General features: G+C 37.6%; 1 protein-coding gene across 2 annotated transcripts in view; it reads right to left on the reverse strand.

The window, feature by feature from the left end:
- Positions 1–2688: 2688 nt before the first annotated feature.
- musk (muscle, skeletal, receptor tyrosine kinase) overlaps positions 2689–17278 on the reverse strand; it is a 33951-nt gene continuing 19361 nt past the window's right edge. The window contains exons 1-10 of one of the 2 annotated variants that reach the window (XM_081354991.1): positions 15834–16668; positions 12269–12532; positions 10737–10900; positions 10167–10190; positions 9752–9840; positions 8786–8945; positions 8451–8637; positions 6525–6719; positions 5037–5185; positions 2689–4710 (exon numbers count right to left, since the gene is read on the reverse strand). In XM_081354991.1, coding sequence (XP_081211117.1) covers positions 4034–4710; positions 5037–5185; positions 6525–6719; positions 8451–8637; positions 8786–8945; positions 9752–9840; positions 10167–10190; positions 10737–10900; positions 12269–12532; positions 15834–15961 — 2037 coding nt within the window. In that variant the 5' untranslated portion in view covers positions 15962–16668 and the 3' untranslated portion in view covers positions 2689–4033. Of the gene's footprint in view, positions 4711–5036; positions 5186–6524; positions 6720–8450; positions 8638–8785; positions 8946–9751; positions 9841–10166; positions 10191–10736; positions 10901–12268; positions 12533–15833; positions 16669–17278 lie in introns of those variants that run through there. The other variant, XM_081354992.1, reaches the window with a different exon arrangement.

The raw sequence follows: 17278 nt of genomic DNA on the forward strand, positions 1-17278 counted from the left end.
GGCCTTTTCAACACCAATGGCCTGTTGAGTAAACGGCTTAGACTAGTTTTACAAGGCTGGTCATAACTTTTTGTTTAAGTCAGTTACTTAGATTGGTCTAATTTAAATCCAAAAAGTAAGGTCAGTTTTTAAGACACAGCGGCTATGTTTATGCAACTGGCCATAGATGCTAGTTTTTTAATTTGTTGAATGTTGGGATCAAAAAGGTCACTAGTTGAAATATTTGGAAACACTTTACAATAACGGCACGCTATTCTATTTGACATTATTTTCTGATTCACCCTTGTGAAAAAGAAGTGTGGTTAGTGTGCACTTGTAGTGTACTTCAAATCTTAAAATTGTATAAAAAAAAACTGTACTTGCAGATAATACTTTACAGTACATCATTATTTCTTGTTGGTCACGTGTTGACTTGATTACAATTTTAACTGTAGTGTGTTATTCAATGTTACATTTAAAGTTCATATATTTTAAATGGGTAACATTTTATTTTACAGTCGTCTTGTTTCACATTGCATGTACTTAATATAGAAACAACAGTCAATTATGCTTAATTACAAGCAACTAACCCTAAACCAAACCTTATAGAAGTACATTTGAAGTGTAACCTATTAATGTTCTAAACTGCAACTAAATTATTGTTGGTTTAACTTAAAATTGACTTTTTTAAGTACATTGAAATTAAAAAATGTAGTTAATACAATGAATGAAATTTAATAAATAGAAACTCAAAATATGATGTTATCTGAACCACATTAATAAGTTGATTATACAAGTTGTGATAAGTCATTAAAATACTTTTTACAGGATACAGATGTGTAACTACAAATATATTTAAATATCATGACATACAAGTTTCAATAGAAATTACATTAAAGTATGTTTTATTAAATGCCATAAATGCTTCTCAGTGCATTATGTGTAATACATAGTCATAACTTTAACCATATCTGGAAGATAATCAAAGTAATTATGACATTACACATAAATGTACTTAAGGTAAAAAAGCACTCTAAAGTTCCGCTTATTGCAATTAATATAAATTTACAGTACAATTTATTTTATTTGTTCATTCAGTTCACACCTAAGTGTATATTCTTTTAAAATATATTATTTTCCTACTCTTTTTAAAAGTATGCTATTGTACTTCTTTTTCACAAGTGTAATACAACATTTTTCATTGTAAATTGTTTTATCTGCATTCATTTTGAGTTTAAGAGAAGACTCTTTATAATATTAATAACACTATAGTCCTGCAGGAAATATGAATGAGGCAGGCACTGTAGCTGGTCAATTCAGTTCCAAGAATAACCTTTTATTTACCAAAAGATACATTTTAAACTTGTACAACAGCGCATATATGGATGATGTGGTATCCATTAAGTAATTCAATAAGCTTTTAAAATGCAAATATCCAAATACTACTGTTCTGACGTTTAGGAGACCACGGCTATACTAAGCTGTGCGCTCAAGTCCAAAATAAACAAACCGAAATGGGAACAGTCAACATACTGTCCACTTTCCAGGTTTATAATACTCCACCCTCTCAGTCAAAGACCCTGTGTCAGACCCCGAGAAACACCAAAAACCGGCTTGCGATGGTTTAGACAGAAATTGAAGGATAAAAGGAATTATGTTTTAGCAATAGAAGAACAAAAAATCTCACCAGTATCTCAGTTGCTATTCCTAGACACCAGTGAGGTTACATGGCGATCAAACAGAGACTTCTAGGTCACTGAAGTTTCTGCTTTCTCCTCAGAAAATGACCCTAGTAATCTCATGTGTTTCCACTTGAATTTATAAGATCTCAATAAAATATGAGCCAAATGATCTGGCCTATGTTATCTATACATTTATTCTACAGCTCATTCAACATTTGATTTTCTTCTAAGGAATTTTATGAGGAACATCTGAGATGTTGATTCTTAAATGAAACAACCTCAGAGCAAAACAGTTTTTATTCATGGCTGAAGAGAATAATGACATTTGTTTGGTTTCTCCCTTATGAAATCCTTAATGCTATCCAATTTCAATAGGAGTTTTTTCTTTTGTCTTTTGGGGTGATCAGGAATAATCAGAAATGTGGTGCTTTTCACCGTTACATCACAAGGGTCAGAGAGAGTGTATGGTTTGAATAAAAATCACTGAGGTCCAAATTCACCCGCTCAGTTTTGTTGTGGCCTCTCCGTCTTCTAAACGTTCTTGCTCATGAATCCATTCGTCACTTGTTTTTCCTGGCCTACTACTCGGACGTCTGTGGTTTTGCCTTGCTTACTCCTGGAAATTTCAGGGCCATTAAAAATACTCATGGCAAAGACAATGTATTTCTAGGATTATCAGATATGACCTGACATTCTTAGATGATAAATTAAATGCTGGGATAGAGAAACTGTCCCACACACGTTGAAAGTAAATCCTTCACCATCCCTCTTCATTAAATGCCAGCGTGATTTAATACTGTCTCAGTAAGTTCCTGTTTTGAATGCTTATAGCAAAAACTGGCTCAAATGCAGAGAAAGGTAGAGTCATAAATCATGCTCCATGAGGTCATTGTAGTTCCTGTGATGTAACACTGCCCCCTGCCTGCTAAATTGAAAAACAAGTGTCCAATAGACTAGCGATTTCTTAACAGTTACCTATATACCACAAGTGATGCTATTGGAATTGAAAGGTTTCAAGACAACACCATGAGAATTTTAATAAATAGTTTTATTTCAAGCAGATTCATATCCAACATCTATTCATAATGCTAATAACCACTTATTAACAGAGTTGGTTAAATGATGTAGTAATAATAATATAATAACATGATAATAATACAAAAAATCATGCTAAGCGTGTATAATAACAAATTCTCAAAGCATATTTTTCTGAATTTTTGTCAAAACATCTGTCAAAGGTTTGAATATGCTGAACTGAAAATGAATTGGTGAGTCCTACCAGACACAGAGTCAAGTGTCCAAAATACATGGAAAATTTCATGATATATTTAACATTTTGGTCACTACATATTAAACATACTTCCGCTTGTGTTATTTCATAGTTTTAATTGCTTTTTATTTTTATAACATGTGAAAACTAGTCATCAATAATTCTGCCGTATTACTGGATTTTAAGCTGATTTCTTTGTCTCAATTCATGACAATAAACGGTTAATTCATACCAGTTTAATATTAGTGGATTATGAGATATGATATGATGCAATAATGTTACATACACTTCTCTACAATATGCATTTTTTACTCACTTCTACTTACATCAAATATAACTGAGAACAAACAAATAACCATCTTAACTTGGAATATCAATTAGTGAAAAAGTAAATGAAACTATTCTGTTATAACATAAAATAATAAAGTGATGATGTGCCACTTTGGAATAAGCTATTCTACTTAAATGTTTTAAACTTAAATTAAACAATAACAACATTATTCAGTTTACAGCACTATAGCATGTTCTTGAATGAACTTCTTTTATGAATGTTACAAAACCATAACAAGATGCACATTCCTCTCACAATTGAACTCAAAGTAGATCCAAAGCAAAAAAAAAAAAAAAAAAAAAAGCTTTCATACTATATGTCTCTGCTTGCAGAGATTTCAGTCTAGGTTCTTGCAGTGACTGCACTACATCCGCCTTATTATTAGACGTGGACCTTCTTTACTGGAGATCCTGTTAATATGAAACCACCTCAAATCTTGACTATCTCTCATCTGATGCCTTCGTACATCTGCGTCATTGAAAGAAAACAATTGAAATCCTATGAACAGACCCAAGCATTCATCTTCAAAGACTTTGAGGGATGAGTATTCCTTAAGCTTTTCCAAAAAATGTAGGCTTCTTTCCTCAATGCTCCTCTGGGTTTTTTGAGTATTTGTTGGCACTTTAAGGTTTGTTAGGTCTCCTCTGGGTTGTCTGGAGCTCTTGTGGATACCTTAAAGTGTTTTATCCTTCTTCAATATCCCTCCGGGCTCTTTAAGATTCGAATGAGTTCCTGAATAGTTGCAGCTTTTTGATTCTTTAAACTGCATTTTCAAGATTTGAGCATCTGGTCATGCATTCTTTCCAGGATGCGGTGAATGCTAGCAAAACTAGGCCGGTCAGTGGGATGAGTGCTCCAACACAAACGCATGAGGTTATACAGCTCCTGTGGGCAGTTTTCTGGACTGGCAAGAACATTTCCATCCCTTACAAAGTAGATGACCTCCTCATGGGCCATCCCGTAGTAAGGCTGCATGCCATATGAGAAGATTTCCCACAATACCACACCATAAGCCCACACATCTGATTCACTGGTGTAACGGTTGTAGAAGATAGATTCGGGTGGCATCCAGCGAATTGGGATGGCATCATTTTCACTGGCTTTGTAGTAATCAGCCGCATAGATGTTGCGTGAGAGACCAAAATCTGCAATTTTCACAACCAAGTTTTCTGCTACCAAGCAATTGCGGGTAGCAAGGTCACGGTGCACAAACTTGCGCTCTGACAAGTACGCCATTCCTCCCGCCACCTGCTTGGAAATGGAGAGCTGCTCCAGGCAGCTGAGGGGTGGGTAACGCTCAGGTTCTGACACAAGACTGCTGCATGTCAAGGTATCCCGACTTAGACTGGGCTGCTGGGTTGAAGAGCGCCGTCTCAGAAATTCATTCAAGTCCCCATAGGCCATGTATTCAAACATGAGACACATGGGCTTCCCCACCGCACAGACTCCTACATGGCAGATACACAAATGACAGATTTAGTTACACTTCCAACTGTTGATACCTAACCAAAAATAAACTTCTGTTATTCTAACACTGGGTCGCGGCATTGAATCTGGTTCCGGAATGCCACAGAGGGGATTGATCCAGGGTTATACACTGGGTCAACTCTGAAATGGATGAGTTGAGCTATTTTAAGGCTTTTTCGATTGCGGTACCCTTGGGGAATGGGCATACGTGTAATAGGAAGCAGATGTGGTTCATTTTAGGAGTGTCCACAAGCAGATGTATTTTAAAAGTGCAAACTTTTGAAGGCATACAATTGTGATACATTACCCAAGAGACGGACAATGTTGGGGTGATCAAACTCAGCCATGAGTGCAGCTTCTCTTTGAAAATCATTCTGCATATCGGTTGAAGCTTCCTCTTTCAACATCTTCACTGCCACCATGGTGAATGGCTCCATCGGCGAAAGACAAGGGGCTCTAAAGGACAGCAGGCACATTGGGAAGTAGTAGTTACAGTTTGCTTGCATCAGATTTAAGTAATTTTAGTCAAAATTTGCTGATCCAACCGATGGATTTGTAACAATATGAATCTGGAATATAAATCATTTGATGACTATTTAGGCAGCATTACCCAGCGTTTGAAGTAATGTACTAGGCAGAGCATTACAACTGTAAAATTACTGTCCAGTTGATAGTGACATGGTAACCCATACTTGGAATTTGTCCTCTCCATTTAACCCATCCAACTTAGTGCACACACATTAGGAGTAGTGAGCATTGAACACACACACACACAAACATTGCAAACCGCGGACACACACCCGGAGCAGTGGGCAGCCATTCACCGTGCCACCCCGGGAGCGATTAGGGGTTAGGTGCCTTGCTCAAGGGCACCTCAGTCATTTCCTGCCGGAATTGAGAATTGAACCCACAACCTACGGGTTAACAGTCTGACTCGCTTACCATTAGGACACAACTGCCCCTGTACAGCTAAAGCCATGTGTTTCTTTACACGCATACACAAGCCTGCAGAGCTTGGCAGTCAGCATATACAATCTTTACTGTAATGATAAACACTTGACTATGGGCAGTAGTAGTAGGCAATCTTCACTAATCTCAAACCAAATTCCTCCCTACATATTGTCACAATTTGTCAAACAGGTCATAACGCCTTTTAAAATAGTTTAAATGGTGATGCCAAATTGTGGAAACAGCATCACAATGGCAGAAACTCAAGAACCAACTTAGAATTCCATTAAGATTACACTTCCTGTGCAGAAGGCTCCTGTGTGTTCCTGGAGAAGTAAACACTTTTCTAATGGGTGTCTATAAATAACCTCCCCAGCAGGGCTTGCTCACACGATAGTGTCTACAGGGAAGTTTCATACTGAAACACATCACATGTTTAGTGTGACCTATTCAGTATCTTATTTCAGGAGACAGCCATATGGTGTATACATTTTACCCACTGCTGTAATTCCCAGGGGTATCTATAAACCTGATATCAGGATTACATTGTGGTTTGGTGTGTATACGTCAGACCTTTGCATGCTGGTTTACCATTGGTTAATTTTTATTTTATTTTTTTCTAAATCTAACTGGTGAGTCACTAAAGTGTTTCTAAGTATTCAGTCATATCTGTAAAAAAAAAAAAAAAAAAACTGGATTAATTTAATCATTCACACAATGTAAAAGTTCATTTTGATAAAACCATGCAAAAGAAAACATGATCAGTATAAACACTGACAGTGCCAAACCAGGACAGACATTAGCACCACTGGTGTTACATTTGCTTGTAACATTTGGTAGCTCTCACCTTGCCTGAAACACCCTACCGAAAGCCCCCTCTCCGATGTCACGGACATATTCAATGTTGTTGCGTGGATATTCGAGACTGAGGAGCTTGGAGTTGAGAAGGAGAGGCAGCCGTTGGTACATGGGGTTGGGGTGAAGTCTGTCCAGCAAGAGCTCTGAGGGGAGGGTGGTCAGAGTAGGTGTATCCAGCACCCTACTGAATACAGAAGCACATTTTTTTATTTTTTTTTATATGTTTACTAATAATTTAGGTCATGCAACTTCCAAAGCAACGTCAAGAACACTTTTGGTGAGAGTTTCCAGTAGTAGGGGTGTACTACTCTCAAGGAGGCTTCTGGAGGACCACCTTCCTGCAGAGCTTAGCTGACCAAAGTGTCCAGGATTACTTGAACATTACAGGAAGGTGTTTTGGAGCAGAATTGGAGGTAAAATCTATATGACGGTGTTGCCAATCTTACCTCTGGAGGGCTACATTCCTGCTGATTTCAGTTTCAGCCCTGCTCCAATACACCTGCCTGTTATTTTCAACCATGCCTGAACACTTTGATTAGCTGTTTCAGGTGATTTGATTAGGTTTGGAGCTAAACTTTGCAGGATGGTAGTCCACGTGTGGTAGGCCAATGCTAACCTATGTTCTAGAGCAGGGGTGCCCAATCCTGCTCCAGCAAAGTTTACCTTCAAGCCTAATTAAACACATCTGAACCAGCTAAGCAATATCTTACTAGACATACTACAATTTCCCAGGCAGGTGTGTCGGGGCAAGTTGGAGCTAAACTCTGCAGGACAGTGGACCTCCTGGAGCAGATTTGGACTTTAGAATTACCATAGATCAGGGGTATCCAAACTCAGTCCTAGAGGGCCACTGTCCTGCAGAGTTTAGCTCCAAATTTCCTCAACGCGCCTGCCTGGAAGTTTGTAGAATGCCTAGTAAGACCTTGATTAGCTGGTTCAGGTGTGTTTAATTGGGGTTGGAGCTAAACTCTGCAGACAATGGTCCTCCAGGAGCATGATTGGACACCCTTGGCTTAGAATATAGGGGCTTTTCAATCGGAAGGCTTCATCCTACGAAGGCTGCAAATCTCGGTTGCCACGTCATCAAACGTTGCTGAAGGCCATCTCAATATGAAGGATCCTTGGAAGGCAGCCTTCGTTTCACGTCCTATTTGGCCTGTTTTTAAGAACGCAATGGATGTATCCTTTGCGGCCTTAAATCACACACAATCCTTTGCACATTCACGAAATTCACGAAAATAAACTGACGGAAAATGAGTCGGTACTGAGCTATTCTGAGTTTATTATGAAATGTAAGACAAAAATGATGTTTTCGGACATGAAAGTATAGATGTTATCTTTTGTTTTGCTGTAAATTAATAATTTAACTCTAAATTGCCAATAATGTAAGCCACTGGGAGACCACATACAGTTGTCATTCACTATACTGTAATAGGAAGCCAGTTAATATAAAGATTTGTAATACAAGTATTTTTCCAAAATTAAATTGAAATAGTATTTTCGTGCGGTGACCGCAAGGTGTAAACATTTATGACGTAGCCATGCGCACTTCCTATACCGTCTCATTTTTTAGTGTTTAATGCTGAGGAGGACTCTAGCCTACAAGCCTCAGAAGGACTAGACTAGGAAGGATGCAGCCTCAGTAGGATGCAGCCTTCTGTTTGAGAAGCACACTATATGTCTTGCTAGAGTTAGATTTATGGTCGGGATTATGATAGTTTAATAGGAAATGTTGTTTCATGACTAACAATAGATGTAGATACAATACACACCCTACTTGGTACATCTACATCGGTCCTAATGAGTCAACCTCAAAATTAGGTTTGAGCCTTCAACCTTTTACCAGCGCAGTTAATTGTGTGAATTCCATGAGTGACTATACAACTTAAATGAGATTAATCAGTCCATTATTCACCTTTTCCTCTTTTTCCACATTTTCTTTCTTCTGTGGCACATGAGGATGAGGATGGTAAAGAAGGCTGCCCCAGCAAAGCCAGCAATGACAAAGATGATAACGCTCATTGAGTAGGCTGTGGACACAGGAGGAGGTGGGTATAACTGGACTGGTTTTGGAATCGAGGGGGCAGTCTTCACACTGATAACTAAAGAAAAGAACAACAATGGTGATGCAGTTGATTTGGAACAGCTTTTGTTTTACATTGACTTATGTCAGAGTAAACTGTCAATCTAGGATTAGCTACTCCAGTCAACAATGTATCTTATTAATTGCTTAGGTATACATTTATATACCTTCTCCACATTTGGGCACCAGACAGTACTCCCAGCGTACATTAGGGTTTGTGGTGTAGCACCATGGCCTGTCACTCTCTCCACCTGGGTTACGACAGTAGTTTTCTGCATTTCGCAACTCAGGAATTACATCTACAGAGAGTCTATGTTGATGGGGATCCTGAATGGGATAAAAAGAGAGCAGTCAACAAACAAACTCAAACCTGTGGTCACTCACAAATCATCTGCGGCTAAATTCAATATCCCCATTATCCCTGATATTTCCAGCATTCCCAGGTTAAAAACCACTGCATGCATTAAACCTTTCACATTGTTTTGAAAAGAGACAAAATCTTCTCCATTCAAAACTTCATTTCAAAGGAAACTTCTGGATTTGTGTATTTTGACCCTCTATTGTTTTTGCTGTGAAAACAGTGTTTCCTGTGTACATATCATTTGAAGGTCACTGAACGCATGCCAACATGCAGCATTCGGATTGTTTGGGGTTAGGGTATTGTTTGAGGAAAGTGATGAAAAAACAAGTTAGTATATTTGATTACAGCTACAGGAGGAAACGACAGCATGTTATAATACATTTTTGTTTATTCATTTGTGCATTTTTAACCCTTTGTCCAATATTCTAAATCAGGCATGTCTCTTTACGAGCATCTCAACATATGCAAAAAAAAAATTCTTTGTCAAATGAACTACTGTCAAAGATTGGAAAGGCTGCATTACCTACAATGGTAGTCTAAAGCTATGCATAAGTAGCTACTTGGCTAACTACTGTACTAGCTAACATTATTTTCCCTACACATGTAGTCTAAGTGATGCCAGCCTTTGGCAGTACTAGTTATTGCAATTTGATTAAAGATTACGAAGACAAAACATCCTTTAAAGTAACATGTATTGAATAATCTCACAAAATATGAGCAGGAACATTTCTGAGAAAAGTAAATAGAGTCCATTTTGATTTTAAGAATTTACCTGCTGGTTCCATCGCTGACAGGGAATGGCAGATGCTGTGACATTGTGTGTTCCTTGGTAAAATCTTCCTTTGTCATTGTAACATGTTGCTATATATATATAAATTACAAATGGTCAAGTATATTGAAATGTGTGTTTTTATTGCTGTTTGACAGAAACATAAAAAAAATGTAGTGGAGTGTAAAGGTCTGAGGCTGTTAGTCAACATCTTTATTTTCATAATTTAAAATAATTTAATTAATAATACTAATTATTTTACATTAATTTCAGTGTTTTTTTTTTTGTTTTTTGTTTTTTTAACAGAGGAATTCACATACAAGTTTAAATGAAAATAAATCTAAGATATCTTTATGGACTCTCAGACTTATAGACCCCACTATATGTGAAGAGAATATAAAGTCAAACTCATACTTACATGTAACTTGATCTTTATTGATATCTGAATAAAACACAAAAAAATAATGTGTTTTTCATTGAAATTCATTTTAATCATTAACCAGTTATGTTATCATGTAGGTTTCTAAAAGATATACACAACATAATACCCACTTTCCTAGAATTTTTCATTGCCATTTCCCACTGAATTTTGCCGCTTCACAAGTTAGACAGCAGTTTGCAAACATGGCATGGAAACTTTTAGATGGGAACATTTACTCAGCTGTCCAACATCCCCTACTGATCCTTCCTCACATGCTTTGGCTATAAAACACACTAATCTTGTCCATCTACAGGTTCACTGTCGTCACATTCCTCACAAGGCATTCCACATAAACAAACAAAAAAAAAATCCTTCAGCATTGTCCTGCCAAGAACCATACGTGGCGTTTTTCCACTAACACCCATTGTTTTCATGGGACGGATGCTTTATGGACATCACTGACAATCAGCCCCAAAATATCACAGGATTTTCATAACTAAACAAAGATCGAAACGAATGTCACCCCACAGGAAGATGTACAGTTATGTAATAGCGTGTCACTCTTACCAACGTAAGGAACTGCAGTACATGAGGATGGGTCTGTTTGCTGGCTGGGTAGAGAGGTGCATTCTGGGAGAGGGGTGCTATGTGTGAACCCTTGATGAGATCTTTCCTCAGCAGAACGCCACTCTTTATAACAGTACAGCTCTTTTACTGCGAGACAGTGTTCCCTGTGAAGCAACAGCACAGTTTCTGTTTTATACGTATATTGTACATACAGTATATATAGCATGGGTGGTGCTGTGGTTAATACTCAGGGCTAGTATTTGAAAAGTTATTGGTTTCTGGGCCGACCACCATTGTTCCCTTAAGCATGATTTTTAACCTCAGATTGCTCCACTACTGTCAGTTATTTTGGATAAAGGCATCTTCCAAATGACTACTAGCTAAATAGTGATATGAATCATTTTCTGCATGTGGTGCCTTTTCTGTCCATTAGGAAAATCATGTAATTTGAAAATATGGACTGAATTTGATTATAATATTATATATATTATTAGATTTTTTTTTTATTCAGTTTTTCACAATATAATACAAATATACATTGAAGCCTGTATTTGTGAGATACATTTAAAAAAAAGAAATGAAGTCACAGTGACAAGTTAAGTCAAAATTAATTTAATTTCTCACTAGAAACTGCTTTTTAACCCTTAAAGGGTTAGTTCACCCAAGAATAAAAATGATCCCATTATTTACTCACCCTCAGGCCCTCCTAGGTGTTTATGACTTTCTTCTTTCAGCCAAACACAATCAGAGTTATATTAAAAAAATATCCTGGCTCTTCCAAGCTGTATAATGGGAGTGAATAGTAACTGAGATTTTGAAGCCCAAAAAAGTACATCCATCCATCATAAAAGTAATCCATACGACTCCCAGGGTGTTTAATAAAGCCCTTCTGAAGCAAATCAATGCGTTTTTGTGAGAAAAATATCCATATTTATAACCCAAAATATAAACTGACTCTAAACTATAATCACTAGCTTCCGGTAATGGCCGTACGCAGGTCTAGTTCCGGTGGAAGAGTGACCTCTGACCCGATATAGGATGTAGGAGTAGTGTAAGCTTAGGTGAGATTTGACGCCTAAAATAAATGGTTTCCTTTTAGAACTTGGAAGGGTTCAACTGGAGCAGACGCTTTTTACCGGCATCGCTGTCATCGTCAGAGCTCATTTCCCAGTACATTCAGCATCTGGCCATATTCATGATCTCAACCATCAACCAAAACTATAATTTTTAACATCTTCAAAATCAGTATTTTGATCGCTGACAGATTCTTCACCAAATCCACCATCAAGTGACAGTGACACAAATGTTTGACTGTGTATAGTACTTGCTCTGCTAGTTAGGAAATCTGATCCAAGCTACTTTTTATTCAGCACTTTTTACTCAACAATTGGTGAAAAGCCACCACATACAAAGAATGACTCATATAACTCGTTTGTTTGGATTATTTTGGATTATAAAGAGTAGAAAGGAAAAAAAGTATATTCTACATGGTATATTACCATGTACCCCACAGAACAGAACCTTTTCATTACCTGCAGACAGGTTTAGGTGCTGGTCCTATTCCCGAAGGATTGCAGTCTTGGAAGGTGGCGTGGCAGAGCAGGGATCTGGCAGCAGGCCTGCAGAATGAGCTGACCCCATCCAGCTCCCCCCATACACTCTGAGCCAGGTACTCCTGCGCATCCTCTGGGTTCGGGAGAGAGTAGTTGAAGAACACCAGAGCGTTGCGACGGAGCAGGTTCCGACACACGTCGCCCCTGTATGTGCTGCAATAGCCAGCGTTGCCTTTGTACAATCTAAATAGGATAAGACATCATAATGCAATATTAAAGACAACAAAATAATGATACAACGCATTGCTACCGTGTTCTGTGTGATTTTTATAAGGTTGCTGTGGTTGCAAATGCTTTTTAAAGGATGGTCGCTGTTCTGTATGCATGTTCTGGGTGATTGATTAATGATTCAAGTAAACCCTTGTGAAAAAGAAGTGTGCTTAATTGAATTGAATGTGCTCTTGTAGCACAAACAATTAAAAAAACAACAACATAGTTTTCAACTAAAAACTTTCAGTTTAACTTTATTAAGATGGTCCCTTTAACACATTCTGTTGACTATAAGTAATGTTGCACCTACATGTCTACCAACTCAAAATAAAGTATTAGTAGAGTATTAAGAGGGTTCAAGTTAGAATAAGTTGACATGTAGTTATAAAGTTACTTATAGTCAGTAAAATGTCTGCTGAGGAGCATCACAATAAAGAGTTAGCAGATATTAAGCAGACAATCTACTAATACTCTAATGACAGTTAGTTGACATGTAGTTGCAAAGTTACCTATAGTTAACAGAATGTTCAAAAGGGACCATCAAATAAAGTGTTACCAAACTTTCAACTCATTTACATGACAGCATCATTTTGGGAGCCTGAAAACTCAAACTTTTGAAAACTGGTTTCAGAGTGCAAGTTTTTGAAAACGACACCATTATCATCTCCCTGTAAACTACAAAAACGTGCATTTGTGAAAATGGTGACCTCATGCACATCCAAATAGTCTGTAGATGAGTAGTTTTTCTTTACAAAATTGACATCGCCAACTACTGGCATCGCATCAATAATACAGCGTTTTTAGTTATTTTCACAGATCCATGTGAACAGGGGATCGTTTGGACAATGTTGTCGTCTGTAAGCAAAAAAACGCAAATGAAACACCATAAACCATAATGAAAAACCGTAATAAGAACTCGTTTTAAAAGCACGTTTAAGTGCACTTCTTTTTCACAAAGGAAAAAGCCAACCCAATCTCACAGCACTTCGTACATATTTTACGTGGTGGCTAATTCGTACGAATTCATATGTTTGTTAAATTTGTACGTTTTTTGCTAAATCGTACATATTTCACGAGTTGCCCAATTGAATTGGTCGTGAGATAGCGTTGAAACAGCCCACCTTGAAATATTCTAGTCCCAATACATGACTTGGCTGAATCCTTAAATATCCATTTTTTACTCATACCAGTTAAAACGTCTGATGGCTTTGAAATGTAACAGCTCAACTCTCCTCAACAAACCACATAATCTGACGCATTAATCATGTTTGTAATACAAATGGTGCAGGAAAAACCATAACTCTCTGAGAAATAATAACAGTGATGCTTACCCTAGCAAACTGTGTTTATGAGATATGTAGTAGGGTTTGGAAGTTGTCAAAGAGTAACTTTGCCCTCATCATTGACTTCTGCTAAACAGAATGGCTGTTTTGGACTCAAGTCATATAAAGATGTTGCTTCAAGGTTTCCATACACAACTCCGTCTCATGACTATGCGCTGACGCATGCACACACTGCGCAATTGACAAGAATAAAGTGCCGTTCTTACAATTAGTTCATTCTGTTTAACTTTGCTCTAATAGCATCCAGATGCTGAATCTGAATCGTTTGGAAAATAGCTTGGTTTATTTAAGTTCATGTGTAACTTAGACCATATGGCGTGCCTGGCTTTTAGGGAAGGAGTGAACTGCGTTATCCAGCACATGTGTATACGTTTGCATTTATCATTTGAAATCAACAGAGACATGATGATTCAATTTTAGTGGCTCTTTCCAGTGAAAGAACTCCAGTCAGCTTAAACGCAACTTCCGACTGACTTGAGTCACTACACTGTCATGATCTGTCTTTCATTTGTTTTATTGCATACAGGTTTCTTATCAATTATAGCTCCCCATCCAAAGATGATGTCATATTGAATGACAAGCCCTATTAACATGATTCACTATCAACCCTGAGTCTTAGTGTGGTGACTCGCACACGGACAAAACTTACTTACATCTTATCTATTTTAGTGTCATTGTTACACGTTACACGTACTTAGGAATAACTATAAAATATGCATTATGCAATAAATTTGCAATAATTACATGCAACTATAGTCCTAAACCAAACCCTAATCCTAACCCTAACCCTATAGTAAGTGCATGTGGTCCCACTTCATATTAAGTGGCTTTAAGTACTATGTACTTGCATTGAAATTAAATAATTTGATACAATAGACGTATTGTGTACATGCATGTTTTTACATTGTACTTATGTTTTAAAAATAGCTGCATGTATACAGCTGTAATTAATGTATGCAATTACATTTGTAATTACACTGTTGACCCTTCCCTTACACCTTAGCCCACCCTTAAAGGCACACTATGCAAGATATGTACCTTAATATAACAGCTTCGAAATCATTTCTATGGTAAACGAACTCGTAGTAGGGCGACTCCAGCAAATCCTGGCAAAACCAGCAATGCAGGTTTGAGAGGTGGCGCTCCGCCAAATGTCGCGAGAATCACGACTTGCTTTATGGCACGACGTCACATCCATCAACAACATATGGCAGCTTCTATGGAAGACACTAACACGCATTTTAGACGTGAATCATGGCAGAGTCGACGAAGAAAACAAAGAAAGCGCGGTCGGAAGAGTGCAGAGACGGCTCTGCGTGAGTGGTATTTACGACAGTAACGTTAAATACAAGTACTCCACAGCGACTCTAGGGGTCGCTGTTTGAGAAAAATGGAAACTGCATAGTGTGCCTTTAAACCCACCCAATCCACCACACCTGACCCTAACCTTACCAGTATCACACCTCATAGCAGCAAAAGTGTTTTAAAATACATCATGAACACAATAAGTACATTGCACTTATTTTTCGATGTAAGTACATAGTACTTAAAGCCAGTTAATATAAAGTGGGACCAAATAAAGTGTAACCTATAATTTCTTATAACTTTTGATTTTGGGGTGATATGACCTACACATGTTCTTAACAGATTGTGTAAGATTCACCCAGGTAGGACTCATATACACTCTTAAAAAAAATTTTTTATTTTTTTTTTATTTATTTTTTTACAGTTATGCCATAAAATAACCATCATGGGTTTTCTTGGTGAGAAGAACACTTCTGAGACTTTTTCTCCACTATAAAGAACCTTTTGCCCAATGGATGTTAAAGGTTCTTCATGGAACCATAGATGCCAATAAACAACCATTATTTTTAAGGGTGTATATATTATATGCTGAAGTGCCACTCAATTGGATGCAAATTTATTCTTACCTCCATTCTATTGGAAAGTGACAGGATCCAGAGACGGCCACCAGAAACAGGCCCAAGAAGAGAGAAAAGCACAAACAATATCTGTTTAATGTCCGAGAGTAACACATCCACTCTGTCGGCCTGACCATTCTCCTGTCATGCAGTGCTTGGCTTGGCTCAATGTTTGTGTGTGTTAGAGGAGGACAGAGACAGAACTTGGGGGGTCTTTCTGGACATACAGCAGGTGTGAAGTTTAACAGCCCTCCCTGATTTCATGTGACAGGATTCAAGAATCTCCTCCACAGAATAATCCAGTCTGACCAACGCTATCTCACGACCAATTCATATGAATTCGTACTAGTGAGTAAAAGGTGGCTAATTTGTACGAGTTCGTACGACCTCAATCGTAGGAATTCGTACGATTTGTCTAAACCCCAGTGATGGGTAGGTTTAGGGGCGGGGTCAGGGGTACGTCATTCGTACGAATTCATACGTATTGGGAAACTCGTAAAATATGTACTATTTAGCAAGAATCGTAGAAATTCGTACGAGTGAGGTCGTAGAAATTCGTACGAATTAGCCACCTCGTAAAATAAGTACGAATTGCCGTGAGATCGGGTTGGTCTGACAGTGTGTCTTTCTTCAAAACTTTGATTTTTAATTTTTTTTGGGGGATAAACACCCATAAGAAATAAAACATTAGTCAGGCATTATCACACATGATACATTATTATATCTAACTTTGCAGATGCTGATTGACCAATGAGAGTCAAGTATTCTGGAGAGCCATGTAATAAGGAATAAGGTAGAAATGAACATCAGATAGACACATTTATTACTCAGTTAATTCAATAATTAATTCCATATTGCCTAATCGTATTGTATACATTCTCTACATGGCTAAAGCCCATTGTGGCATGTTTGCGCAGGGATGCTTTTCAGGGCTTCGAGGAGGCAAACGAACAGCTATGCAAACACAAGGCAAGCTAACTGAAATCCTGGCTCCAGAAACACAGCTGCTGAAACTTAGAGAGCAGTCTCATCATATTTACACAAAAGCAGCCAGAGAAACATATGGCTGAAACAGTAGGTCACAGTGGGTGAGTGTTTTACGAAGCCCCGTTTCATGGGCCTTTGTTAACAGAAGCATCTCAAATTGATTTTGCTCAAACTTTATGACTGGTGACATTACAGCCTTACAATAATACACTGTGGCAGTAACCTGGAACAGAGACTGTAGTAGTTAGTAATGTGACGTACAGTATATCATATTGCTAAATGAAAATGTACCTTGAAATGTATTGAAAATGTAAATGAAAATGTATTTTGAGTTCTCAAGTCTCTTATAAATCAAACATACAGTAACAAAAGTAATATTGTGAAAAATTATTACAATTTATATTGTAATATATAGTAAAATGTAATTTACTCATGTGATCAAAGATGAATTTTCAGCATCATTACTC

The sequence above is a fragment of the Scardinius erythrophthalmus genome, assembly GCF_964197995.2.
Source record: "Scardinius erythrophthalmus genome assembly, chromosome: 23".
NCBI lineage: Eukaryota > Metazoa > Chordata > Actinopteri > Cypriniformes > Leuciscidae > Scardinius > Scardinius erythrophthalmus.